We start from the raw sequence: 24,165 nt of genomic DNA, 5'->3' as shown, positions 1-24,165 counted from the left end.
CAGGAGAGAGGTGGGAGTGCAAACACACTAAGAGCACAGGCACTACAAAACAACTTTCCATGTACATACACACCGTCCACTGCTGTGAATATATAGATAAACCCACCCATGTGGCTAGGCCAAAACTAAGGAATAATCTCAGATCATGAGCCAAGCCACAGCTCTCAAGTGCCAGATATTTTTCTCCTGAGGCGCCTGCTCTTCTGGCCACTTGCATCCATCTCCCAGTTCCTCTGTGCTCCTTGAATGATGAAAAAGGATTTTGTCCAGGCAGCTGTGATGAGCAGCAGTGCAAGAACCCCAGGAAATGAGGCAGGCAGACAGTTGCTTCATAATGTGAACCAGTACTGCAGAAAGGTTTTTGTTCCCAGCAACACCAACCAAAACCAAGCATCAGCAGGAGGAGGGCTGGGCAGAAACAGGAGTATGGCCAGCCTGGTGTTCTAATTAACTGCAAGATTAGGAGTGATTTCCTAAGTCCTCATGAAATTAGCTATGGAATTTGTAAGCAACAAACAAATCTTCCACTTATTAAGTCCCCATTATGCTGAATACCAATAGCTAGTGAACTCTTTAATAGTATTGAGGACACAAATGAAGGAAGCCCAAACATACTTATAAATATTATAAAATTCAATTAACTTACCTGTTTATTGTTATGAAAGGATTCAATTTGTGATCTTAATACCATGATTAACCCACTCAAATCTCAAACAAAACAGCCATGAGACAGAACATTACAGTAGATGTGAATGCCAGGAAAACTCATTCTGATTCTGACATACCTCAGGGGACTAGGGAGATTAGATATTGGACTGTAAATATTTAATGCAACAAATAAAGGATCCTCACTACTGAATATGTCATAAGAAAGCCATTTTCCTGATATTAAGATATTAAGAATATGATATTAAGACTATGAAGGATCAAGCAAATACTTGGTAGAGAATTATAAAATATTCAGACATTTATATTAAGAGGCTTGGCTTTTGCCAGTATGGTTTAATAAAACTGAGTTTGTACAAAAAGGATTTTCTTACCACACAAATCTCAGCCACATGTCCCTTCAGATCCCTTCTGCTTATTATACTGAGACAACCCAATTCTCCCTTGGTTCATTGGCTACTAGATTTTTTTAGCCCACTTGCAAAATCCTCACATATAAGGAGGTAAAACACAGTGGAGGTTATCAGATTAAAAGTGACTGTGTTTGAAAAGGCAGTCATCCAGTGATTTTTCCAATAACCTGCCGAAAGGAAAGAAGCTGCCCGAGTTAAAGGAAGAGAGAACCTGTGCCAAACACCACACAAAAAGGAGCAGATTATAGAAAAAAAAAATTGAAGAGCTGGGAATTGAAGCTGGCTGGGAATGGATATTGGGAGTAAGAGCTGACAGCAGAGATCTGGATAAACAACAAATAAGTATTTAGGGTAAAGAAAAAGAGCAGGAACCTGTGCTGTGAGGTCTGCTGAGATAGACTAAGACAGGCAGGAAGGATGTGTGTGGGATGAGTTATCCAAAGGGGACAGCCAGGACTGAAAAAGTAAGAGGAAATCAAATCAGAAAAGCACTAAGGAAAAATGAAAGTAGAATATGAACAGAAGAACCTCACAGAAAAGCCTACACGAGAAAGACAAACTACAGTGTGATTCCCTGGAAACTTGTTCTTGCTTCTCTCCACTCCTCTAAGGTAACTGTAAATATAATTTTTTATAAATTTATAAATTTTATATAAATATCTTATGCCTATCTCTTTTATTTAAAGAAGATGACAAACTTAACACATGACAATTTCCCACTAGCTCAAAAGGCAGAGGACTGTACTGAATATGCCTTGTAAGGTGTCAAGACAAAGTAGATTACTTAGATTAGATATAAGGAAGAAATTCTCCACAATGAGAGTGGCAAGAGACAGGAATGGGGACATCTTCCTGATAAGTGGAAGATGTCCCCATTCCTGGGAGAGTTCAAGGTCAGGGACTTCGAGCAGCCTGCTCTAAGTGGAAGAGGTGCCTGCCCATGACAGTGGGTTGGAACTAGATGATTTTTAAAAATCCCTTCCCACTCAAATAATTCTATGATTCTATTTCATTATATGAAATTGCAATGGCTTGGGTTTACTCCTTCCCCCAACCTCAGAGAACAGCAGTTTCTAATATTTAAGTCACTGCTGACTTCTAATCCTCTTGCTTTCACTTTGCTAGGAGGCTTTAAGCAATCCATTCAACCCCTCTCAGTTTCAGATCTTATGAAATCACCATGAAGAAATGCCTAAATTAGCTAATGTGTGCACAACACACATTGACAAAACAAAGTTGTCAGAGCAAGGCACTGACTTCTAAGCAGAGTGAAAGTAATTTTTTCTTTTATGGAGCTTCTACCATGTGCCCAAAGAGATCTCCTGACAAATAAATGCCCACTGGTGCATCCTTTACAGGATGAAAGGGAAAGTTTGTAGCTGCACAACCTGCCTCATCTAAATCCATCCAGTTCAAAATTGCTTCCCAATATAAGCACATTTCCTTCATGGCTCATCAGGAAGTCTTCTGCTCCCTGCTGACTTTTATATTACATATTCAGGATATAAATACCAAGTCCTAAGGTTGGCCCTTTCTTACTTAGCTAGCTGTTCAAAATTACATGAGCTAATCTCCAAATTAACTTCACCTGTGATATCCCTAAGTTTTAAAGAGTCAGTTTCTTTGATAGATCAAGGATTGTAAGTGCATTTCTGATATGAGGAAGCTACAGTCTCACTCTACATGTACACACCACGAAGACTCACAAGCTTGTCACTCTGTGTATGCCCATGTAACTGATAAGAACTCCTAGGATGACCCCAAAACCCTCAGGTAACCCACAGATATTAGAGGCACCCACATTATAGACATTTAGCTACAGACAATCAAAGAGACAAGAATTCAAGGTTAAGCCCCCATAATGTTACAGCATCATGCATACACACAGAGCAAGAAGGCTGCACAGAAAAGGATTGTTAAGTTACAGACAGTCCAATTGTTAAACACATGGAACTAAATTTTCTCTTAAAATTTCTTTTGAGTCTAGTGTGCCATTTTATTCTAGAGACATAAGGAGCAGCTGCCTCTGTGTAAAAGAAAGTGTGGGAAACCCAGAGCTGACCCAGGGCTGAGAGTTATTTCTGATACTGTCATCACTGCAATTGGGTATGATTCCTCCTTAATCTTAGTGGTACTGAGGAAGCTAAGATTATTCTCCATGGCTGAGGCACACCCAACAAGTTAAGGGCAGTAAGGGCTGACATACCCTATTAAAACACCCTGCAACTGTTCAGTTACTGCTCATGGGGAGTTATTTCACTTACATACTTTTATGGTGCAAATCCGAAATGGTGTTGCTAGGAGGAGCTAAGAAGCACTGAAGATCATTAGGTCACTGTCTAGCTTATGTTAGGTTTGTTTGTTGCCTTTTTTTTAAACCTAATTAGTTTCTACATATGCCTCGTTTGTCAGGAAATTCTTGGTTATATTGGAAAGGAGAAAAGAGGCTGTCCCACAAAGATTTGCTGCCTTAAAAATAACTCAATTGCTCACTCACAGTACTCCTTTGGATCACACTTTACTGCTGTAACAGGAAGCCAGAGAGAGTGCACACAAGACAAGCAGGCAGCAGAGGCAGAAATAAATTCTGTCCACCTAGAAACATCAGTCCACCTCACTTCTTGAGCGAGATAATCTTAGTTGTGGACATTGTTACGTACAATTCTCACACTGGCCAGAGATGGTGAAGCCTGTGACTAAGGTGACAAGTGCTTAGGACAAGAATAAGGGGTGTTAGAAAAGACAACTACATTTGCAGTGGAGAATATTACAACATAACTAAAATGCCAACATATATCCCTTTCTTAAAATGCTGCATCGAAGCATTCATCCCTCCTCACTAAAGGATCAATAAGCACCCTCTGTAGCATCATTAATCATTCCCCACACAATACTGAGCTGCTGACAGGAGAAAAGAAGGAGCAAGGGGAGGGAAGAAAGGGACAATTCAGAAACAGCATCTGTGTTAAATGCCAGCTGCATTGACAAGAAAAGTAGAAAACAACAGAAGGAGAATGAGCTAAGGACAGTCATGCCCTTCAAAGGACAAAATGACATTCTTTAATTGCTCTGGAGGCTTTCAAAATGAAGTGTTTACCTCCAGCAGAGTGAAGATTAATTTTCATGGAACATTTTGAATCATGAGCTCCGCTATGTCAGGAAGACAATCTTAGGTGAAATAGTTGATCGATTCAAATCAGTATTACAAGCAAGCAAGGGGGATTAATGTATTCACTGTGAGTTAAAATAATCCCGATTATTACAGTGAGTTAGAGCTTTCAAAACTGTGTTATGGAGACATGTAAGAGGCAAAAAACCATAATAGGTTCTTTGCTATTTTTCCTTCAGGAAAAATATTAATTGGCTTCCTTTTTCTGTTCAGATTGATGTGAGATTCTGCTTTGTTCTCAAATGATTTAGGGAAGTCAAATGTTTCCCAAAAGTCCACATGTTTTTAATCCATGTGGATGGAGAATGGATATTAAGTATAGCATTCTGGATTCAGTTGTAGGTATTCTGCCAAAGCCTGAACAAGTACATAAACTTGGTCTCCCGCAAGCAGTGAGACATCCATACACACAACAGCTACACTCCTGCTGAAGGAAACCAGCACCTCTTCAGTAACAACTCCCCAGTAAAAGAGGCATTTTAAAGTTATATAACCAGAGAAGTAGGCTTATGACCACCAGTGTATAGTGCAAGTTACATGCCCTCTCACAGGATATTACTACTGCAAAGGTTAAGGTGAAGTACCTTTTCTGGTCTCTTTTAGGATAATGGGGATATTTGCTTTCTCATATTCTTACAGTAAGTAACAGTAATGCACAAGCATTACTGGGACAGTTAAAAGAGGACTGTTAGGAAAAACAACTCAATGAAAAATATCTGGGGAGAATAGTCCAGTCCAACTGTGTTATATTATCATGGCGGACGTGCATTAACTTCAAAGATTCAAAAGGGTTTCGTTACAAACGACCCACCAATGTCCAAAAGCAATCATTTTAACTCCTGATGAACAAACATCTGTTTTTTGAATGATAACCTCTTAAGCACACTCCTACTAAGTGATCAAATCCATATGAAATGCAAAACCAGGATGTTAGATCAGCTGCTGGCATTTTCTTATAAAGTTATCATTATGAATTTTGGCAGGTGACAAATAACACAAATACACATATACTCCTGCAGTGACAATAGTGTAAGAAATTGTATGTTTTGTGTCAGAACATGTAATGGCTCCTAACGACAAAAAACATGCTAACTACAGACACAGAAAATTTCCATCCATACTTAGGATGGATGAGAATAGCTCTCCTCAGATGGGCAACTCTCAAATGAACCAAGCTGCTTCTGACAGTGTTGGGGAGTTGTGTGTTCAGTGTGGCCTGAAATCTACTCAATGTCAAACTCTCAATTTAAACTTGAAGCAAGTTCTGCTCCAGTGAGGAATAATCCTGATCCTGTTAAAGTTCTTCTCAGTCCAGTAAAGGCTTTGATTGCTTTAAATATGACCAAAATCCACTAACTTCAGTTAAGGCTGTCAAGACCTATGTTAAATTTTAACCTATTTCAATTCTTTTTGTGTAAGGAGGGACACTAAATTGAGGAGGAGTGGGACTGAAAGAGTGAAATGGAAACAGTTTAACTATCTTTCAACAATAAGATAAGCAAACCAATTAAAAGGATTGTCATCCTGTAATTACCAAAGCACTCTGTATTGCAGAGGGAACTGAAGCTCTGTTGCACAACAAACACTCATGCTTGTAATTTAATATGAATAATGAGCCAGATGCATAACAAGACTATTAAATTGTTATCACAAGCAGCCCTGTCCCTCATTGATTAATGACTCTGTGTGTCACCAAGGAAAGGAATTCCATTTTTAAGTTCAGATTGTCATCATCAATGTTGCCAAAGCAACCACTGTCTGCTTTTGACTTACCCCTAAACATAGCAATTAAACCATTACATGAGGAAACAAAACAGCAATTATTCTCTGAAATGGAAAACTGAAGGCTTATAAAGAATAAGGGTGTGGGGAACCCAGATTTGTTCCCCAAGATAAATGTACCTGTGCAAGAACCATGTTCCAGGTCAGTACACATTCTCAATATCAAATATATCATGGTCTCCCACTCAGCTTGAAATCTGATGCTAATCATAAAATCCGGTACAGTTTCATATACTAGAAACCCAGCAGAACCAACAGAAAGACATGAATAAAAATACTGTGTTCAAAACACTTATTTTATAGCAAATATAATCACAGGACAGAAACATTTAAATAAGAAAGCAGTGGAATCTCTATACATGATCTCTATAGAGGCTATTTATATAGAGAGAGCACATTTGTACGTATGCACATATAGATGAGCATACTCTCGATATTACTCATCCAAAAGTGTGTACTTGACTCTGTGTCTGGGGGGTTTTGTTGTTATTTTTGGGGTAGGGGCTGTTCTAGTCAAACTAAGATTTGTACAGAATGTTCTACCAAAAGCAGCCACAATCTGGCTTCTTCTAACTTACAAGCTTCCCGGAGCTTTTCCTTGTCGTAATGTAGCCCCTCGTATTCTTGTAAATTAATCCTGTTCACTCTAATCCGCAGGCGATCTGGGATGGAGTGAGGACTGCAAGAAAACAAGAAAACTTCTTAGACAAAGTGTTCCCTGGAAGAGCAAAGGAAAACAGGATATGAAGGGATTTCAATCTTCTCTGAAAGAAGAAAATGCACAGGCCTCTTCTAAAGTGAGCTACGTCCCCACAGGCCTATTCCTGCATTTAAAATTATGACTTTCTACCGCACAACAGCACAGACATTACACCTTATATAATAAGCAAGATCAAGAATCCCATTTGCTGTTTGTGTGGAATTGCACAGGTTTTTTTCTGAATTCTTATACCCCTATCTAGCTAAACCCACCCTTCTCCAGCATGACTTTGTGTAGATTCTTAGAGCCCTACCACAGCCAGTAGATAGATCTGCCAACTTCAATTTCAAGACACAGAAAGATGCTTCTTGAGAAGTATCTCAGGACAACCTCTGCCCGTGAGAGCATCTACACCACATTACTGAAGGATCCTGATTCCAGCATCTCAGATCTGAGAAACAGTCAACAAAAACATGGCTAAGAACCAGATTTCGAAAGTTCTTAGTCTAATACTCAGAACCGAGGTGGACTTTTAAAAGCAAGTAGCAGTAAGGCAACCTCACTTTTACAGAATTTAGTTTGATTTAGATACCTCAACTATTGATAATTTTGAAAGACTCAATAAGCCAGTATCTAGAAATTAAGTTCATATACTTAATGTGAAATATTCATCTAAATATGGATAGAAATTTGTCCAGAAAAACTTTCTTTTTCATTTCACACTAGTTTCTACCTTAATGTAAGCTATTATTTGATTTTTTATGTTTAGGTAGATGCTATGCAAATTAATTTAGCCACACATGCATCTTCCACTTTTTAAGAAAGAGAGACCATCTGTGTATTATAACGCACGTAGCAAATGTCTGTCCTATAGGATCTCAGCCCCAGGTCAGCTAGATTACTCATTCTGTGCTTCTACAGACTGTCTATATTTTCTGGTATAATCTTGTTAGTACCAGGGCTCTGCCTACAGAAATATTGACTAATACACACTGCCTTTTCAAAGTCATAATGCTGTGTACCCATAAATATACAGTTTGGATTCTTTCTTTGTCTCAGTTTTAAACTATTTGATTTATAGCATTTGCACTGCTAGTGAAGGACAAGGCACATCTCACAAACGTTACCTGTGTTACCTCATTTCTAAACACCGGTTCAAATGTGAATTTCCTCCACCAATGTCATCAATTAATCAGCGGTAGACTTATGTTCTATTACAATGGACCTCATTCCAAACTCATTATCACAATGAATGATCTGGCTCTCATGAAAACAGGAGAGGAAAACAGGACAACCTCATGCCAACATCTGCCAAACCTTGGCTAATTGCCTCCCTTCCAACCTACCTGTTGGTGTCCAAACACCATCCCACACAGCATCCTGTGGGGATGTTTGGACATCAAGGGGAGAGAAAGATAACACTGACTTCTGTAGATATGCTGACTCACTAACTAATGCCATGTAAGGAAGAAAAACAAATGTTAATTCTTAGCTTGAAGCCGATGGCAACCTACTGCTTGCACAGTATTGCCTTCTGAGTCAAATTAGTCCTTTCACCTGAAAAGAAGTGAACAAGGTCTTTTTCTTTGCTTGGAGCTGGAGGAAGAAAAATGTCTAAAATTAAGAACAAATCTAGAATATATTTTTTCTTCGAAAAACCACATACACACTCTCCAAAATTCTCTTTTAATTAGAAATTATTTAAGAGGACACTTGCCATGCTTTTGCAAAAAGTATAATTTTTTATATATAGGCTCACTGTATATCTCTGACTTCGCTTCTGCAGGAGCAACAAGCACACCATCTAAAGTGCAATGTATTTTCTGAGGAGAAATGGGAGCAGGTCCAGTGTAGGAGGGCAATCAGCTGGCAAGTACCAGAGTTTGGTATTCTGTTCTGCCCTCCGCTCACTCCATTTTTATAAAGACAGGCTAAAACCTCTCTACATAAACAGGTTGTGCGCGTACACTGGAGACAAACAGAACTTGGCCTCTCGTCCATTTGAAAAGTTTACGTATCTTAGTAAAAAAAATGTAACCTTGGAAACAGTAGTTTTCTATAGAAAATGAACTATAACCAGAAATAACAATGCCAGGAGTTCCTTTCTACAGGGTAGAGATTTATACATTTAGCCTGGTCCAGTCACAAGCAGCATATTCATAACACAAGAAAACATACACACACATTCCTAAAAATGTGTGTGTGTATTGACACATACACAAAAGAGACATTTATTCAGTAATTGAAGCTTGATGGTTTTGTTCATCAGTTCTTTGCAAACACCCTTTGTTCTCCTATAATGGTCATTGGCTGACACATTGTGTCACTAAATTTTATTACCTATTCAAAATAAATTTGATTCTAAAACTCACAATTTGAATATTCATTTCTTGCACTATCAGACTAGCAGCAATTGACACCAGGGTATATTGTCCTCATCAGTCAAACTAATTAACTCATTCATTCACAGAACTCTATTTAATGGAGCTGAGCAAAATACTTCCACTATCAACACTACTGCCGTCTTCATGGATACTACATCATAATCCATATTATTATACAAATAGATCAATTTGTCTTTGTTCAGACATACTCAGTATATCCAGAAACCAGAAAGATTAAATACATAGGCATGTCCATGTAAAAGCAAATAACAGGGTGATGAATATCACTGAACAGAAACATTAGTACAGTATTAATAGAAATAGATGTCTCTAAATACTGTGTAAAACAACTTGCTTAACTGCAATGAGAGGAAGAAAAGCTTTCCACATAAAGCAGCAATTTATAAATAAACTTGGGGAGATTGCTGCACTTTAAGTCAACCTAAATTACTTAAATTATTTACCTCTTAACAATTATTTTTTAAATGGTGTATTACATAGCCAACAAAAAGTACTTGAAAGTACAGATTAATGAAGTCCATTACCTCCTAAAGAATCTAATTAGGAACTCATTCCACAAACACATCAATCCACAGAACTAAATCCTAAATGTCATTTGCCTCATGAGGATGCAAATAAAGATTGAGGTCAAATAAAACATTCTGTTTGTTCATGTTTATTATTTATAATTATTTCATTTAAACACAAACCTAAATATGAATCTACTCCAAGATCATTCATCTAGAAAACACATCTGGCTTTTGATGAGTTCCTCCTCTCACCCCTATTAATCATCCAGCAACAAGTGAGAGGATGCCAGACAGCTCACTTGGAGCACAGCTGGTTTTCCTAGGACATGTGCTCCTGCCTCCAGCCACCCAGAGAAGAGCACAGGCAGAGCAAGCTTGGGTCCTGCCCAAGCCAGGCACTCCTGCACAGCAAACAGCTACACTTCTGCCATGCCACCAGCTTGATTCAGCTGGGGAGACAGACTTGTAAATTATAAATACCACAATCCATATTTCAATTATTTATGGACCCAGTAAACCATTTCTTACACTTCATGTCTCCATGGAGAAAATAATAATAAGAATAAACTGTCCAACAAGTTTACAGAATTCAGTGACAAATTTCTGATCAATCTTCAAGAACACAGCCCACACCATCCTACACACAAATTTTAACATTATTCAGTAAACAGAAAAGGAAATCTACATCCCCCCATACAAAAAATACTTGAGTAAAAAAAAAACCAAAAAACAAAAAACAAATCCGTCTTTTAGGGGATGTTTGCACTGACAATGAATGATTAATGAATTACCTGTCTCCTAGAGAAGAAATAAACATGAAAAATTAATTAAGTATTCTGGTATTTAGAACAATTGGAAAGAGGAAAGCTGTAGCCAAAGGAGAAAAATGAATTCACCTTACTTTCAAGACCACATTGACAGAGCTTGGAAATGATACATTAAAAATAAGTTTCTGACAGCATCTACCTACTTGAAACATAAGAACTGCCACAACAGAGCAGACTCATTCAGTCTCTCCTATGGAGAAATTTCAATGCTTCACAAAAGTTCCCTACTATTTTAAGGTGAAGCTCTTGCTAAACTCTTTACCTAAAAAAAAAAACAAAAAAAAAAAAACCCAAAAAAAAAACCCCAAACAAAAAAAAAACCCCAACCACCTTGAAATTCTAAGCTCTACCACATATTTTTTTTCTTTCATTTGGGAATCTGAGCTAGATGAGCAGCAATGTCATAGTGTGCTGGCCCAAATGATAGTCCCCTTAGTTAGAAGAAGCATTGGAAAGAAATGTAAACCTCACAGATGGGATAAGAATTTCATGACAGAACAAAATAGTATAATAATAATAATAAATATGGTAATAATAAAAATGATGATGATGATAAGTGGGGGTAGAGAGAGTTACAAACATGAGAGAAAAAAGGCATGCACAATACAACTGCTCACCACACAGCATATCCGCAAACAGCAGGCAGAGCCTTCCCAGGTAACTCCTGCAGTTTGCATACTGGGCATGACCTTCTCTGGTGTGAAACATCCCCTTGGCCAGTTTGTATCAGTTTATCTGGCCTCACTCTCTCCCAGCATTGAGTGCAGCTCTTCAGCAGGAGAGCGTGGGACATGAAAACAGTGTTTACTTGGGATAAACACCACTTAGCAATAACCAAAACATTATTCTGGTTCTAAATCAAAAAAGCAGTCCTGTACAGGGAGAAAATTAGGGAGAGAATCAGCCACGTCACAGCCAAAACCAGGACATAGGTGTTATCCCAGATAAGCCAGGTTAACCTGTCTAACCCTAGTGAGTTCTTTGGCACTTTATTATCTCACAATTTCTTCAGCAAACACACTTGGCTTTGTAGAGCTACACCCCCAGAGACACTTTAAGTACAGACACAATCTGAAGTCCCCAGTAGAATCCTGGAACTTGTTTTTCCTCTCTTGCATGCTAACTATGGCTCTCTCACACTTTACCCTTCCAAGCACAGCAGGTTCTCCATAAGTAATAATCCCTCTAAACATAATTATAGAATTTTTGGGTTGGAAGGGACTTTAAAGATCACTTAGTTCCAACTCCTCTGCCATGGGCAGGGACACCTTTCACAAAACCAAGTTGTTCAAAGTCCCATTCAACCTGGCCTTGAATACCTCCAGGGATGGGGCACCCACAACCTCTCCGGGCAACCTGTTCCAGCACCTCACCCTAAAAAATTCCTTCCTAATATCTAATCAAAACCTACTCTCTTTCAGATTGAAATGATTCCACTTGTGATTATATGCTCTTGTAAATGGTCCCTCTCCATGTTTCTTGTAGGCTCCCTGCAGGTACTGGAAGGCCACAATTAGGTTACCCCAAAGCCTTATCTTCTGCAGGTTGAACAATTCCAATTCTTTCAGCTTTCTTCATAGGAGAGGTGCTCAACCCTTCAAATCACCTTGGGGACCCTCTGCTGAACTCACTCCAACAGGTCAACATGCTTGCCATGGTGGGGACCCTGAAGCTGGATGCAGCACTACGGGTGAGGTCTCACAAGAGCAGAAGAGAGGGGCAGAATCACCTCCCTGGACCTGCCTGGCCACACTGCTTCAGCTGCAGCCCAATTTATGGTTGGCTTTCTGGGCTGCCAGGGAACACAGGACAGCTTCACATTCAGAAACCCACATGTTAAACAGAAAAAAAACTGATAAGAAATTCTGAGACTCAATTCCCTATAAATCATGTTTCAGAAAAAAAAAAGATTTCCAGCATCAACCACACAAGACAAATGTACTCTCTCTACGCATCTTCTCATCTCTGAACATCCACAAGGAAAATGCAAGTTTTCACCTTCCTTTTAAGAGACCTTCAAAAATACAACACTTGTATTTACTTACACACCTTGTATAAGCATTTGCAATGGATCACACTACAGTTCTACTGTCTCTGCAAAAAAAGACCACATGAGCCTAATAAATTGGCTGCCCTAAACTCCCATGCATCTCCTGCTGCAGAAATCCTGACATTTACCTATAATCCATCACCAGGTCTCAGTAGGATCTGCCCTGCTGTTCAGGACTAACTGGAACTCAGTCTTCTTCTATGTTGTTCAACAAAAAAAACCACAAAGCAATATTTGAATCTCAAAGCCATCATAATCCAAATCATATTTCCATGTTACCTCATGGGTTCTTTTTTTAATTTGCCAGACACATTAATTGGCAGCCCCAGTACAGCAGCACGTTTAATCTATTTTTACAGGTTTTAAGATAGAGAACAACTTTGACTTTCAAATTAGTTTGGGGCTTGCAAGTCTTTCTCTCCCTGCTTTATTCTTACAGCTGATATCAAATGGGACATTAAAAAGAACTGCATCACAACTTGGAGGTCATTTTCCAAGGGATATCACTGATCTTGGAAATAGTACTCATTCTCTTAGACACACAGCTCAATGTTCTGTGTAATAAATAAGGGTTACCTCAATTTTTTTCTAGAGGTTGATTTAGATGCTGAATTGGTGAGGCAAGTTGATTTCATTACTTCATGCTTGTCAGCAGAATACAGCAAACTGGACCCACAGAAAAGGCACACCAAACTGAAAATCTTTCCTTTTTCCAAAATAACAGTGAAGCGCTTGAAACTTTCTAAAATTTCACAGAATCACAGAATGATTGGAGCTGAAAGAGACTTCTAGAGGTCATCTGGTGCAAACCCTTTGCTCAAGCAGGAGCACCTAGAGCAGGCTATCCAGGACCATGTCCAGGCAGGGTTTGATTATGACTAAAGATGAAGATTCCACAACCTCTCTTGGCAATCTGTGCCAGTGCTTTGTCCACCTTATGATAAAAAGCATTTTTTCTTCATGTTCAGAAGAAGCCTCCTGTGTTGGATTGAAAAGATCTCATCTCAATTCTTTCCAGGAATTATGGCATTAAACCTTACATGTGCCTGTTGCCATGGATGTTTGGAGAGCTGGCTCATGGCTGAATCTGGTCACCATCCCCAGACAGGTCCTGCTCACCCTACTTGGTGGCTGTGGAACTGTGACCATCAGTCATGCTGTCATCTGAGCTCCCTCTTCCCATTTGTCACTGGATTTTACTGCCCCATCTCTCAGCTGTATGACACAGGGTAATAACAAAAGGCTGTGGAACTGTTAGAATAGAAAAAAGCCAGATACTCACACAGTGAAGGAATCAGGGGGAGCTGAGACTCTCCTCAGGTCAGCAGACTGCACTTTATGGATACTATAAGGCAGCAGGAAATGAGTGGCCAGGAGAAAAACAGCACACAGTGAGGACAGACAAGAAAAAAAGGTGAGAGAGAGAGAGAGAGAGAGAGAGAGAGAGAGAGAGTGGAAGAGAAGAAAGAAAGACACACAACATTTAAACAGAAACAAAAGGAATGTGTCACATAAAAGTTGAATGAGGGGCCATGCAGATCTCTGAGCTCACACTAGGAAGCCAAGAGCAACTGAAGACATGCGAATGGAGACAATCACTGCTATGTGGCACACAGGAGCTTTCTAAAGACACAGGTGAGGAGCAGTGAAAAACTTAGCACATAAGTATACAAGACAAGGGATCCCAGAATTTCTTCCACAGGCACTGAAAAATTTCAAAGCAACAGACTTTGGAAGCAGGTCCAGAAACGCAAACAAACATCAAAGCTGAGATCCAGATGGATGGAATTGTCTCCAAAGGTTGACCAACTAATTACGGTTTAAGAAAAAAAATACCCTTACTGGAGATTTTGTATCTACAATGACAAGTTGCTGTTTCCATTCCTCTTGCTCATACCTTAGGGAAACTTGCATATTGTTAATATTCACCTTTAGTGTTTATATTCAAATGATCCCTATTTTTTTCTTGAATGTACCAAATATGTTTTATCTAAAAGATCTTCCCTCTTCTTTCTCTTCTATTATGTAGGATGCTCTCCCTCAAGCCAAACTAAAAGTCAGTGAGGGCAAAATACATTTTGCAATTCAGGAAGTGTTCATTAACTGAAATTTACTGGGGAATATACTATACAGGAGTTTCTAATCAGAAAATTATTCCTGGAAAAGCTGAACCACAGTTCCTTTTCTTATTCCACCTAACTTTTAGTATAGCTCATAACAGTCACATTCTTGGCTCAGTCACAGAAAACCAAGCTGTGTTGTCTCTTTCACATGCTACTGTGATCAATAGTGGAGAACAGGAATGAGAACTTAGCCAACAAGTGTTTCAAGGAGGAAAAAAAAAAAAAACCACAGAAAAAAGATGAGCCGGACAAAAAAATACAGAAACAGTGTAAATCTTCTTCAAGTTAAGTCTTTTTCTACTCACTCTCACTTTTTATCTGGCAATAATATCAAAGCTGACAATAATAACTCTGCATTTCTGTGACCAAGATAATTTTCTAATTGCTTTCCTGGCAAGGAGCTCAAGAAGAGCTGTCTAGTAATTAAGGATAGTCTAGTAATTAAGTCAGACCCAATGACTTATCTCACACATCTAACATTTAAATGCCAGTCATTAAAAAAACCCTTCATCTATCATGTTCAATCCAATACAAGGCTTTCTGGGAGATTCCAACAGAACAAGGAGTTATATCCTAGAGATCAAGTTAAGAACAATAAATAAACATATTTAATTACAAATTTCTTCACTTGTGCAATACTACCAATCAGTATCATATTGAATGGACCTCTTAAAATACTAATATGCTTCCTAGATTTTAGCCTTTAACAAGTCATTTACTTTTTATCACAGTAGGAGAAGATTCAAGTCCTTTCTCCTTCCTTTTTAACACCTCAGAGCAAAGCACATACACAGATATATATAGAAATAGATGTAAATATCTACACACAGTTTTTGATATGTGAATCTGACTGCAGTTCCTGACAGATCATTTGCATTTTCCCAAGACAGAGATCTGCAGAAAAATACCTCAGCCAAATCAAAGGATTCTGACAGCAATTTAGTGTACCACGACACATTGAAATTGAGCTAAACCACAAAGACTATCCCCTTGACAATTGGTATATACTACAAATCTCGATTTCCCTACCACAGTTTAAATTCAGATCTAAAAACTCAAACCTAATCCATGCTAATTATCAGCTTGAAATACCATTAATTCTCTTTTTACATTTGCATTAGTCTCCTTCAGTGCAGACAAAGATGTCCTTGGGCTGCCCTTGGCTTTCACTGAGGAGTTGTGGTTGGGTGAAATTGGGCACTGCTGCCCATAGTCAAGGGTCTGCTATCTCTGCTCAAGAAAGATGAGTATACCTTATTTATTTTCCAGGCAAATAGAAATTGCACACTAGTGAAATGGGTTTCTACTGCAACTTAAAGAATTGGTCTCAGTAAGAGAACAGAGTGCTAAATTGAAGAGGAACATGCTGAAAGTAACCAAGGTGGCTTTGATTACATTAATAGATTGACAGCCAGGAAACGACAAAAAATTTCTTGTGAGCTGGAGTCAAACTTTGAAGTAAAGCAGGATCTTTCTCTAGATATACAGCTGTAAGTGAGACAATTTTTAAGATAGCTGAAGAGAAAAGGTGTGCCTAAGGCCTTGTCCCTTTTTTCCAGTTATATGAGTTAGCCTTTTGGAAGGTATTACATCTCTTCACAGAACTTGCCTCACCATTACAATTGCAACAGCAAAATTCCCCCACCCATTTCCCCAGAAATATTACACCCTCATTGCATGAGTGTTTGAATTAAATGTGGATCCTTAAATCCTTTAGGGCATTAGTTCACTATCTTCGGATAAGGGACAGACTCTTTTGCTTCACATTTGAAATATTTGATGAAAAACAGCTAAGTCCCTTGCAACACTCATTTTAGCAGCAATAAAGACCTATACAAGGATTACAATAATACCCTCTACAAAATAATCTCAATTATTGTATTGGATGGCTACTTTCATAGGTCAAAATTTGTCTATTTAGTTGTCTTCTGATTAAATTATATATGCAGTGCTTGTTAAGAAAGTTTAATAATGAAAAGGAATGTTAGTCCTATGTATTCCTCTTCACAAGCTACTAGTTTCCAATCTTAGCTTTTCTCTAATCACATTTACAATACTCATTTCTCATTTGGGTTTCTATACTGGAGAAGGATTTCCTACAAAGTACAAACAGTTCTTTCAGGACATTCAAATCTTTCTCCATAGACTCTGCCAGGCAGCATGTGCTCACAGCAGAGACTGAAATATGTCCTGATTAGTTCTTGATTGTGGCAATTTCTTATGGGGTCTTCAATGCAGCTTAAAAAGCAGATCAATAAAGCTGAGAAACTAAATCAAAAAAATTTCAAGGGCAAATGGCATACATATGCAGAACCATCAGAAGCCAAGGGGCACACTGCCAAGCCTGCAGAAACCTCTCTAAATAAATAAATATATAACAGAAAGATAGAACACCAGTATAAAAGCAAGAAAGGGGTAACTCAGAAGATAAAGAGTAAATGAAAGTCAGGTAAGTATTTACAACAGAGTGAAAAGGGACTTCAGAAGATGTGATTTTTTTTTTTAATTTATTTTTCAAATGCGCTGCAAGTCCAGTACATGCAAAATCCATGACAGAATATGCTGCCCCACATGGGCCTCCTGCCTCTAGGACATGCACATGTGCAACTCACTCATTCAGCAAAGGCATGGAGGTTCTCCTCTTGCTTTTCTGCACCATGTTGGCCTGGTTCCTCAGGGAGATGCGGATGAGGGAGGGGGCCAGCCGGCAGGGCTCGCCGTCCACTTGCATGGGGATGGACTTGTACGTCAAAAGCGTCACCTCCCGGCACTGGTGCAGCCGCTCCCCGTGGCCACCCACCTGGAGAGCAGCCTGCAAGAAACAAACAAAATGCACAAACAAACAAACCACTGAGCAGGTCTTGGAACCTCTGCTGCTCAGAGTGACTCGGAGATACAGGCAAGTCTTTTCCCAGCCCAGCAGTCAAAGAAGGAGCCAGGATTCCTCAGCTGTGGTTTTCAAGGTTGTTTATTATTTCTTATCTCTAACATTATTTCCCTGGCCTGCTGGGGTTCGTTCAGCAGGTCAGTCAGAGGCACACTGACCACCCACAGAGGCAGTGTGGTCTTTTATACTAAAACCTAAGTGTACTTTATTTACAACAATTTCCCAAATACCTATCGCCTATGTTAGACAGTGTGTTCCTACCTTAAACCAATCCAAAAGTGCCACCATTACCCAGAAGATGGAGGCTAGGAAGAAGGAGAAAGAAGGACAAAACACGCCCAAATTCCTCCATCTTGGGACCCCAAGCCCCCATTCTAGAAACCTTAAAATTCTACTTTTCACCCTATAACAAGCAAACTATTATTCTACTTTAACTCTCTTGACTTGTAATTCTTCACATAAAGGTGGTAATTTACTCCATGGGTCAAATTCAAAGTCACAGGTGTCTTGGGCTCTGTGCCAAGGTCTCTGAGCCCCCTGGCAGGGGCTCAAGCCATCCAGGCCAGCCAGAGAGATGTCCTGGGTTCTGACAAGCAGGGAAAAGATAGCTCAGAACAGAGGCAGCTGAAGCATTTAACAAATCCAAAACACCACTTTGCTGGCAGCATCCCTTACACAGTACTCCATTCCTAAGCTATTCTGAAAGAGCACAATGAAAGCATTTTCACCCCAAAACTGCAAAGCAACAAGCAGATATCTAACCACATGCATTATAGGATTCATCATCTATATATACATGTGTGCACACACAAATTAATAACTGTGCTCATTCTTAAAGATTTCAATTTGTTTTGGTTGGTTTGTTTTTACAATAACAGTCATGTTAATAATTATTTGCTCTTTCAAATAACATCCCTAATTAGATACATCTGTGAGACCAAAAAATTATTTACCTTTCCTGAACAGAATGGTCCTAATGTGAATTAGTAAATTTAAGTTTTTTTTATTATGAAAGCTTATACATCAAGTCAACCCCAACATTAGACAGGCTGAAAAGAGCAAGCAGAAGGACCTTGTTAAAACAATTAAATATCGTGTTTAAGAATTCACTTCAAAGAAATTAAGCAAGAAAGACAATGAGCAGATCCTTCAAGTTCTAGGCAGATTTGCTTGGGCAGAAATGTATTTTTTTAATGCATATGACTATTATGTGACAATTCACTCTCATTTCTCAGATGCAAGGAAAAAATCTCATATTAATGCAATGCTAACAGAGAACAGTGTAAACACAAGTCAAGGCCTGTGCACTTAATATTTTGTATCAATTGACAATATGATCAATAATACAATAATGCTTTTTATAAAGTAGTTCTTTCCCTTGGTTTCACAGATCCACTTAGGTACAACAAGCACATCTGAGACATACAAGGCAAGTTAGGATTATATCAACACAGTCTAGGGTTATAATAATTCTTCAGCATGACAACCAAAGCATACCTGTAGACCCACAGTTCTCAACTAGGCTTCCTTTAAAAAGAAACAGAAGCTCAAAGGGCCATACTTCTTAAATTCAGCCCTAACTAAAATTGTTTGAGATCTGTCTGGCCACTTCCATTGACTAGAACTGTGTTAGTGGCAAAAACAACTCTTCTGACTGAAAACTGTCAGTTTGTACATGCTAAAGTGTCGTGGTTTGAAAGGAAATGAAGTTTTTGTGATGGTGTGGGCAATCTAATCAGTGTTCAGATTTAATATTGGCACCTGGTTTGTCCACTGAGGGCAGGATACGCCTCTGAGAACACAGGGGTTAAAAGCTGTGATCGCGCAGGGGAATTTCCTCTTGGAGTCCCGCTTGAGAGTGAGTAGACCCCCCTGCCCAGCTCCTTTGGCTGGGCAGGGGGGGAGGGGAGCCATGTGGCCAGAGAGAGAGGTAGGACAGGCCTGGGCTCAAGGGTGGAGGAGAACATTGCAAGGGCTTCGGGCAGCCATCTTCCATTCCCTCACCTTCTCTGCGAGGGAGAGAGAGTCAGAGCCGGTGCTTGTGGCGGCTGTGATAGTAGCCCGGCGTGAAGGAGAAGGGGGGGGGTGCCCAGCAGGGCAGCCAAGTGTGGGAGTTGACGAAGTAAACCGGCAGAGAGAGAGAGCTCGAGACTTTTAACCCTTCTGAGGAAGATGAGAACCTTGCAAAAGCTGAGTCTTCCTGAAGTTGATGAGATTGAGAAGCTGTTGAGATTGAGAAGATGTTGAGAAAATTCTAGGTGGGAGGAGATGATGGAGTGGCTTTGGGCTGGACTTTTCTTGTGTAGCCACAGCAGAACCCCTTGTGTTCCTGTGACACAGAGACTGCATTCTAGGGGGAGGCGATGGCTCAGAGCCAAGAGAGTGCAGTGATGTGGAGGAGTGAACAGAGACGACGGGCGAGGAGGGTGGTGGTGGTGCCCTCCGTCTCGAAGAAGAGAAGAAGAAGAAGACGATCTCTGTTCCAGAGACCCCTCGGCCCCAGGGGGTGAAATTTGGGGGGGACAAGTGTCCCAAAAAAGAGAAGGACTGTGCTCCCTTTGGAACTGGTCAAAGTATCCTTAAAATGAAAAACCCTAGAAGCAGCTCTGATCCATGTGCGGTGGTGAGAGCACTGGACATGGAAGGCGTGTGGCGCAAGAGGGACTCCTCTCTTCTCGAGAGACTGGGAATCGATTGTCTGAAGGGTGGCAATGAAATTGGAAATTTGGTGGGGGGAGGAGGAAGAATTTTGGAAGGTTTTCATCTTATGTTCTATTGTGTTTTGTGTGTCTTTCTTTGTAGTTGTAGGTTAATAAATGGTTTTTTTTTTCCTTTTAACCTTAAGTTAGAGCCTGCTTTGCTCTGTCTCTGATCATATCTCACAGTAAGTGCCAGGGAAGTAGGTGTTCTCCTGGGGGCACTGGCATTGTGCCAGGCTCAAACGATGACATAAAGTTTTGACAGCATTTTCAAAAACATGTCCTAAACTCCTCCTCATTTTTATTCCAACAGATCTACCAGCCTAATAAACAAATTTTTTTTCTTGTGGGTTATTGCCCTAATCAACCAGGCCCATTAAAAATAAAATAAAATAAAATGAAATTAAAAGGTCCTGGAAGGTATCCTCAACCCAGACAAACTTCTAAAGGAAAGACTGACCAAGATGGCCTTTTGCTTATTTTGAAGATCAGTTTCTCTTTGAGGAAATAACCATTATTATGGGTATTTACTGAACGTGATATGGACTGAGGGCAGGTCACACACCAAGGGAGTTCAGCTAAAACAGGCTTATCCATCTTTGTTTTGAACTGGCTTACATGAGACAGCAACAGCAAAAGCCTACAGGTATGCAGCCAAGTGTGAGCTATAAACATTTGCCAGCAAGTCCAGATGTGGGCCTTCTGCTGGGCACACTAAGCCCAAGCTGCAGTGCCTTAGGTAGGCTGGTGCTAACATGGGGAAAATTGCCAACTCTGGCTGCATTTAACCATACCCTGAAGGCACTGTCACAGTGTTTGGCCACTGCCATAGCAGGACACCAGGGTATTTACAGCAAGATTGCTTTTATGGTATCTCAGTTTTAGTTCACTTTAAAGGTGGCACTGGAAGAAAGTGCACTGATGAATTAAAATTGTTGGTTGAATTTCCTTTTCCTTGCAGAATAAAACCGAGAGAAAAAAATCAGGCAAGAAATGTTAATAAAGTCTTCCACAGCTATTACTAAAGTTTCACAAGACATTTGGTGAGCACATACAAACTGTATGTCCATATAAGTTTGTATAATATTTCATATTTATATACCAGCAGTACATAAAAGTATACTTTAATGCCATAGAAAGAAATATACAAAAGCTAAAGAGAGAAGAGTGTTTATTTGATCATAGAACATGCCCACAGTAAAACCATGACTTCATGCTCTTATCATACTGTTCTTACTGTGATAATATTGCCATTTAACTGCAGAGCACTGCACATGCAAATCAGCCATATTTCGCAAGTAATACTTTTTATTATTAAATAACACTTATCAGAAAAGAACTATTTGACTCTGCCATTTAACAGCCAAGCATGCTTTGCCCTTATCTGACTATGGGCAAACACATCAGTTTTTCAGGAACAAGGAGTATTTTGCACTCTGCAGTGTTGCCCAGGGAGCCCTCCTGGGCTGGCAGCACCCCCTGTACTCACCAGTGAGGCCATGGTGAACCCGATGACTTCGATGTAGCCATCGTCATGACGCTGGGGCTCAAAGTCTCTGTGGTCACCAGGGTTCCCCCAGGGCATTGTGCCAGCACAATACCTACAGAGACAGGTTTGGAGAGCCAGTTGGAGAAAGCAGCTTGCCCTGAGGGGTCCTGACTAGTAGCCTTTTAGCCTGTTCTTTTTGTTCCCAGGCTGATACAACACCCTCAGGTGTACCCACCACAAACTTTATCAGGTTCGTCTCTGAGAGGAAAATGGGGAAACACCAGGAATTAAGTCATAGAGCAGCAGCACTCCCTATTTGCTTTGATTCCTGCTGGTAAGCTGTTGAGCCAAAAAGCTGTTTTGCCCCTCTTTCCCCTCTCCCTGCTATCTCAGCACAAGGAATGCAAAACGTTGTATAGCTTGAGGAGGCAGGGAGAAATAAGAAGCAGGAATAGATACAGCTGAGGCATCTCTCTTTTCTACCATTAAAGAATAGATGCAAAAGTGATCTGAAAGGGATAGAAGTGGGAACTTTGGAGAAGTGACACCAAGTAGAAGCTTGCAGGACAGGACTCAAAAGATTAAGTGCTTGGGACTGCCTGTGGAGCAAAGTAGGAGGTTGTAAAAAGCAGTGGTCTCCAAAGTGGGGTACATGCAAGAAAAATCCACAACTGACAAAACAATTAGAGTGTATGAAGAAAACTATTACTTTTACTTTCAATAATAAAGCAAACATTAAAAACATACCTATTGCTTGTAATACTAGAATAGAGGCACATGTATATAATTTATAAATATACATATATTGAGGTGGTGCTAAAAAGCTTTTTACTGACAGAAATGCACAATCAAATTAAGTGTGAAGACTACTGTTCTAGAGAACAGGAGACAACAACTTTTGATAATTCAGCTTTATTTTTATTACAAGGACACCTTGTAACATGTTTAAAACTGTGACTTCTTTCAGCAGTTTGATATTCCTTAACTGCTAAAATATTTATCCTTCCCCTCTCTCCATTTCTGTCCCCTCCTCCCCCTTTTCATTTTTTTCACACTTGGAGTCTAATTAAGAAAAAGACCAGGTATCTGATGTCATCCTGTTTTTTTAAGTTTTTCTAAGCCTTCCTATGTTTACATTGTTGTAACAAGCTTTCTCACATACTTTATGTAAATTACTTATTGTTTTGCATTCTTTTATAGAAAAGGAAAAATTTGATGGAGTGTTGGTTTGTCCAGTGTCATTTGAGATGTGGCACTGTCATCCTCCAATCCACTGTCACTTTTGGAAATCTACAAATATTAGAGTCAGAAATGAAACTTCCCGCTTTTTTACCTTGAAGAGCTGCGTGTCCACATCATTTTATTTCGTGTCCTATAGCAACAGTCTGTCCCTTTAATAACTTGTTTGAAGGTTAGATGCACAGCTTTTCACAGTGTGTTTGCTAAGCATTTCTACTGTATCAGAATATTCAACTTTTTAAGGAATGGTTTTGCTGCACCCTGAACTCTGATGCCATTCTGCATAGCTTGTTAACAGCATTATAAGGAGCCAGCTCTCAATGAGGTGAGAAAATGCTTCCTGCACATTCACCCAGCCTAGGGAAACCGTCAGGTGTCTTTTGAAAACTATTGTTATTTTTCTTGCATAACTTCAAGAATCTGTCTTGAGCTTACCTGGGTATGTTTAAAAACACTATACACTGGAACTTCAGCTCCTGGATCTTTGGAGTCAGGTCTGTACCATCACACTACAAAGCCAAAGTGACAGAGCACAGAGAAATTGCTGAATGGAGCCACAGACAAGAGAAGTGTTGCTGCTTTGTAACAACTTTCCCAAGACTTTCCTTGGAATGTGTTGCAAATGTCATGCTCAAAACTGAAAAGTAACAGAGCCATTAAACTCTCACCTCACTCTCTCTCCAAACCTCCACCCCCTTCCCACAATACTATGGCACAATTTCTTATACTCACCACAACTTTAACATGCTTGGATAAATCTCTTGAGCTTCTTTGCAGAAAGTCTGTAAAGGCTGCCTGCAACAGAAATCAGTGCAGGAATTTTCAACACTTCCACTCTTTTTTTTTTTTTTTCTCAGTTCTTACCCCTCCACAGAGTGAATTACCAAAGTGCCATCCTTTGGTCTAAGTAACTCCCTCAGAAGACATGATTTGATTTTATTGTTTTAAATAGTGATACTTCTGCTTTTGAGAGCTTAACTGAAAAAAAGTCCTTGAACACCCAAGTTCAATGGTATCCTGAACCATTAAGCACAAATTCTTGCTCACATACTTGTTTCCAAATTAAAGGCACGTGGGTGTTATCATCTAGAAATACATTATATGCCATTCATTATCAAACTAATGTTTACTCTTAATGGCTTTAGAATAAAATGCTGTCCATTTGCCTCCTGAATGCACAAGTAGGTAATTATATGAGCAGTCACCC

The 24,165-nt window shown here is 39.6% G+C and overlaps 1 protein-coding gene across 2 annotated transcripts in view; it reads right to left on the bottom strand.

Annotated features, from left to right (window-relative positions):
- Positions 1–24,165, bottom strand: part of DGKI (diacylglycerol kinase iota) — a 103,419-nt gene that overhangs the window by 58,760 nt on the left and 20,494 nt on the right. The window contains exons 10-15 of one of the 2 annotated variants that reach the window (XM_050970079.1): positions 23,691–23,753; positions 23,394–23,467; positions 21,720–21,831; positions 17,257–17,456; positions 13,804–13,866; positions 6,609–6,709 (exon numbers count right to left, since the gene is read on the bottom strand). In XM_050970079.1, the coding sequence (XP_050826036.1) occupies positions 6,609–6,709; positions 13,804–13,866; positions 17,257–17,456; positions 21,720–21,831; positions 23,394–23,467; positions 23,691–23,753 (613 nt within the window). The remainder of the gene's footprint in view (positions 1–6,608; positions 6,710–13,803; positions 13,867–17,256; positions 17,457–21,719; positions 21,832–23,393; positions 23,468–23,690; positions 23,754–24,165) is intronic. The other variant, XM_050970080.1, reaches the window with a different exon arrangement.

The sequence above is a fragment of the Serinus canaria genome, chromosome 1A (genome assembly GCF_022539315.1).
Source record: "Serinus canaria isolate serCan28SL12 chromosome 1A, serCan2020, whole genome shotgun sequence".
Lineage (NCBI taxonomy): Eukaryota > Metazoa > Chordata > Aves > Passeriformes > Fringillidae > Serinus > Serinus canaria.
Note: the sequence above shows the minus strand (reverse complement) of the source record. Positions and strands in the feature narration are given on the sequence as shown.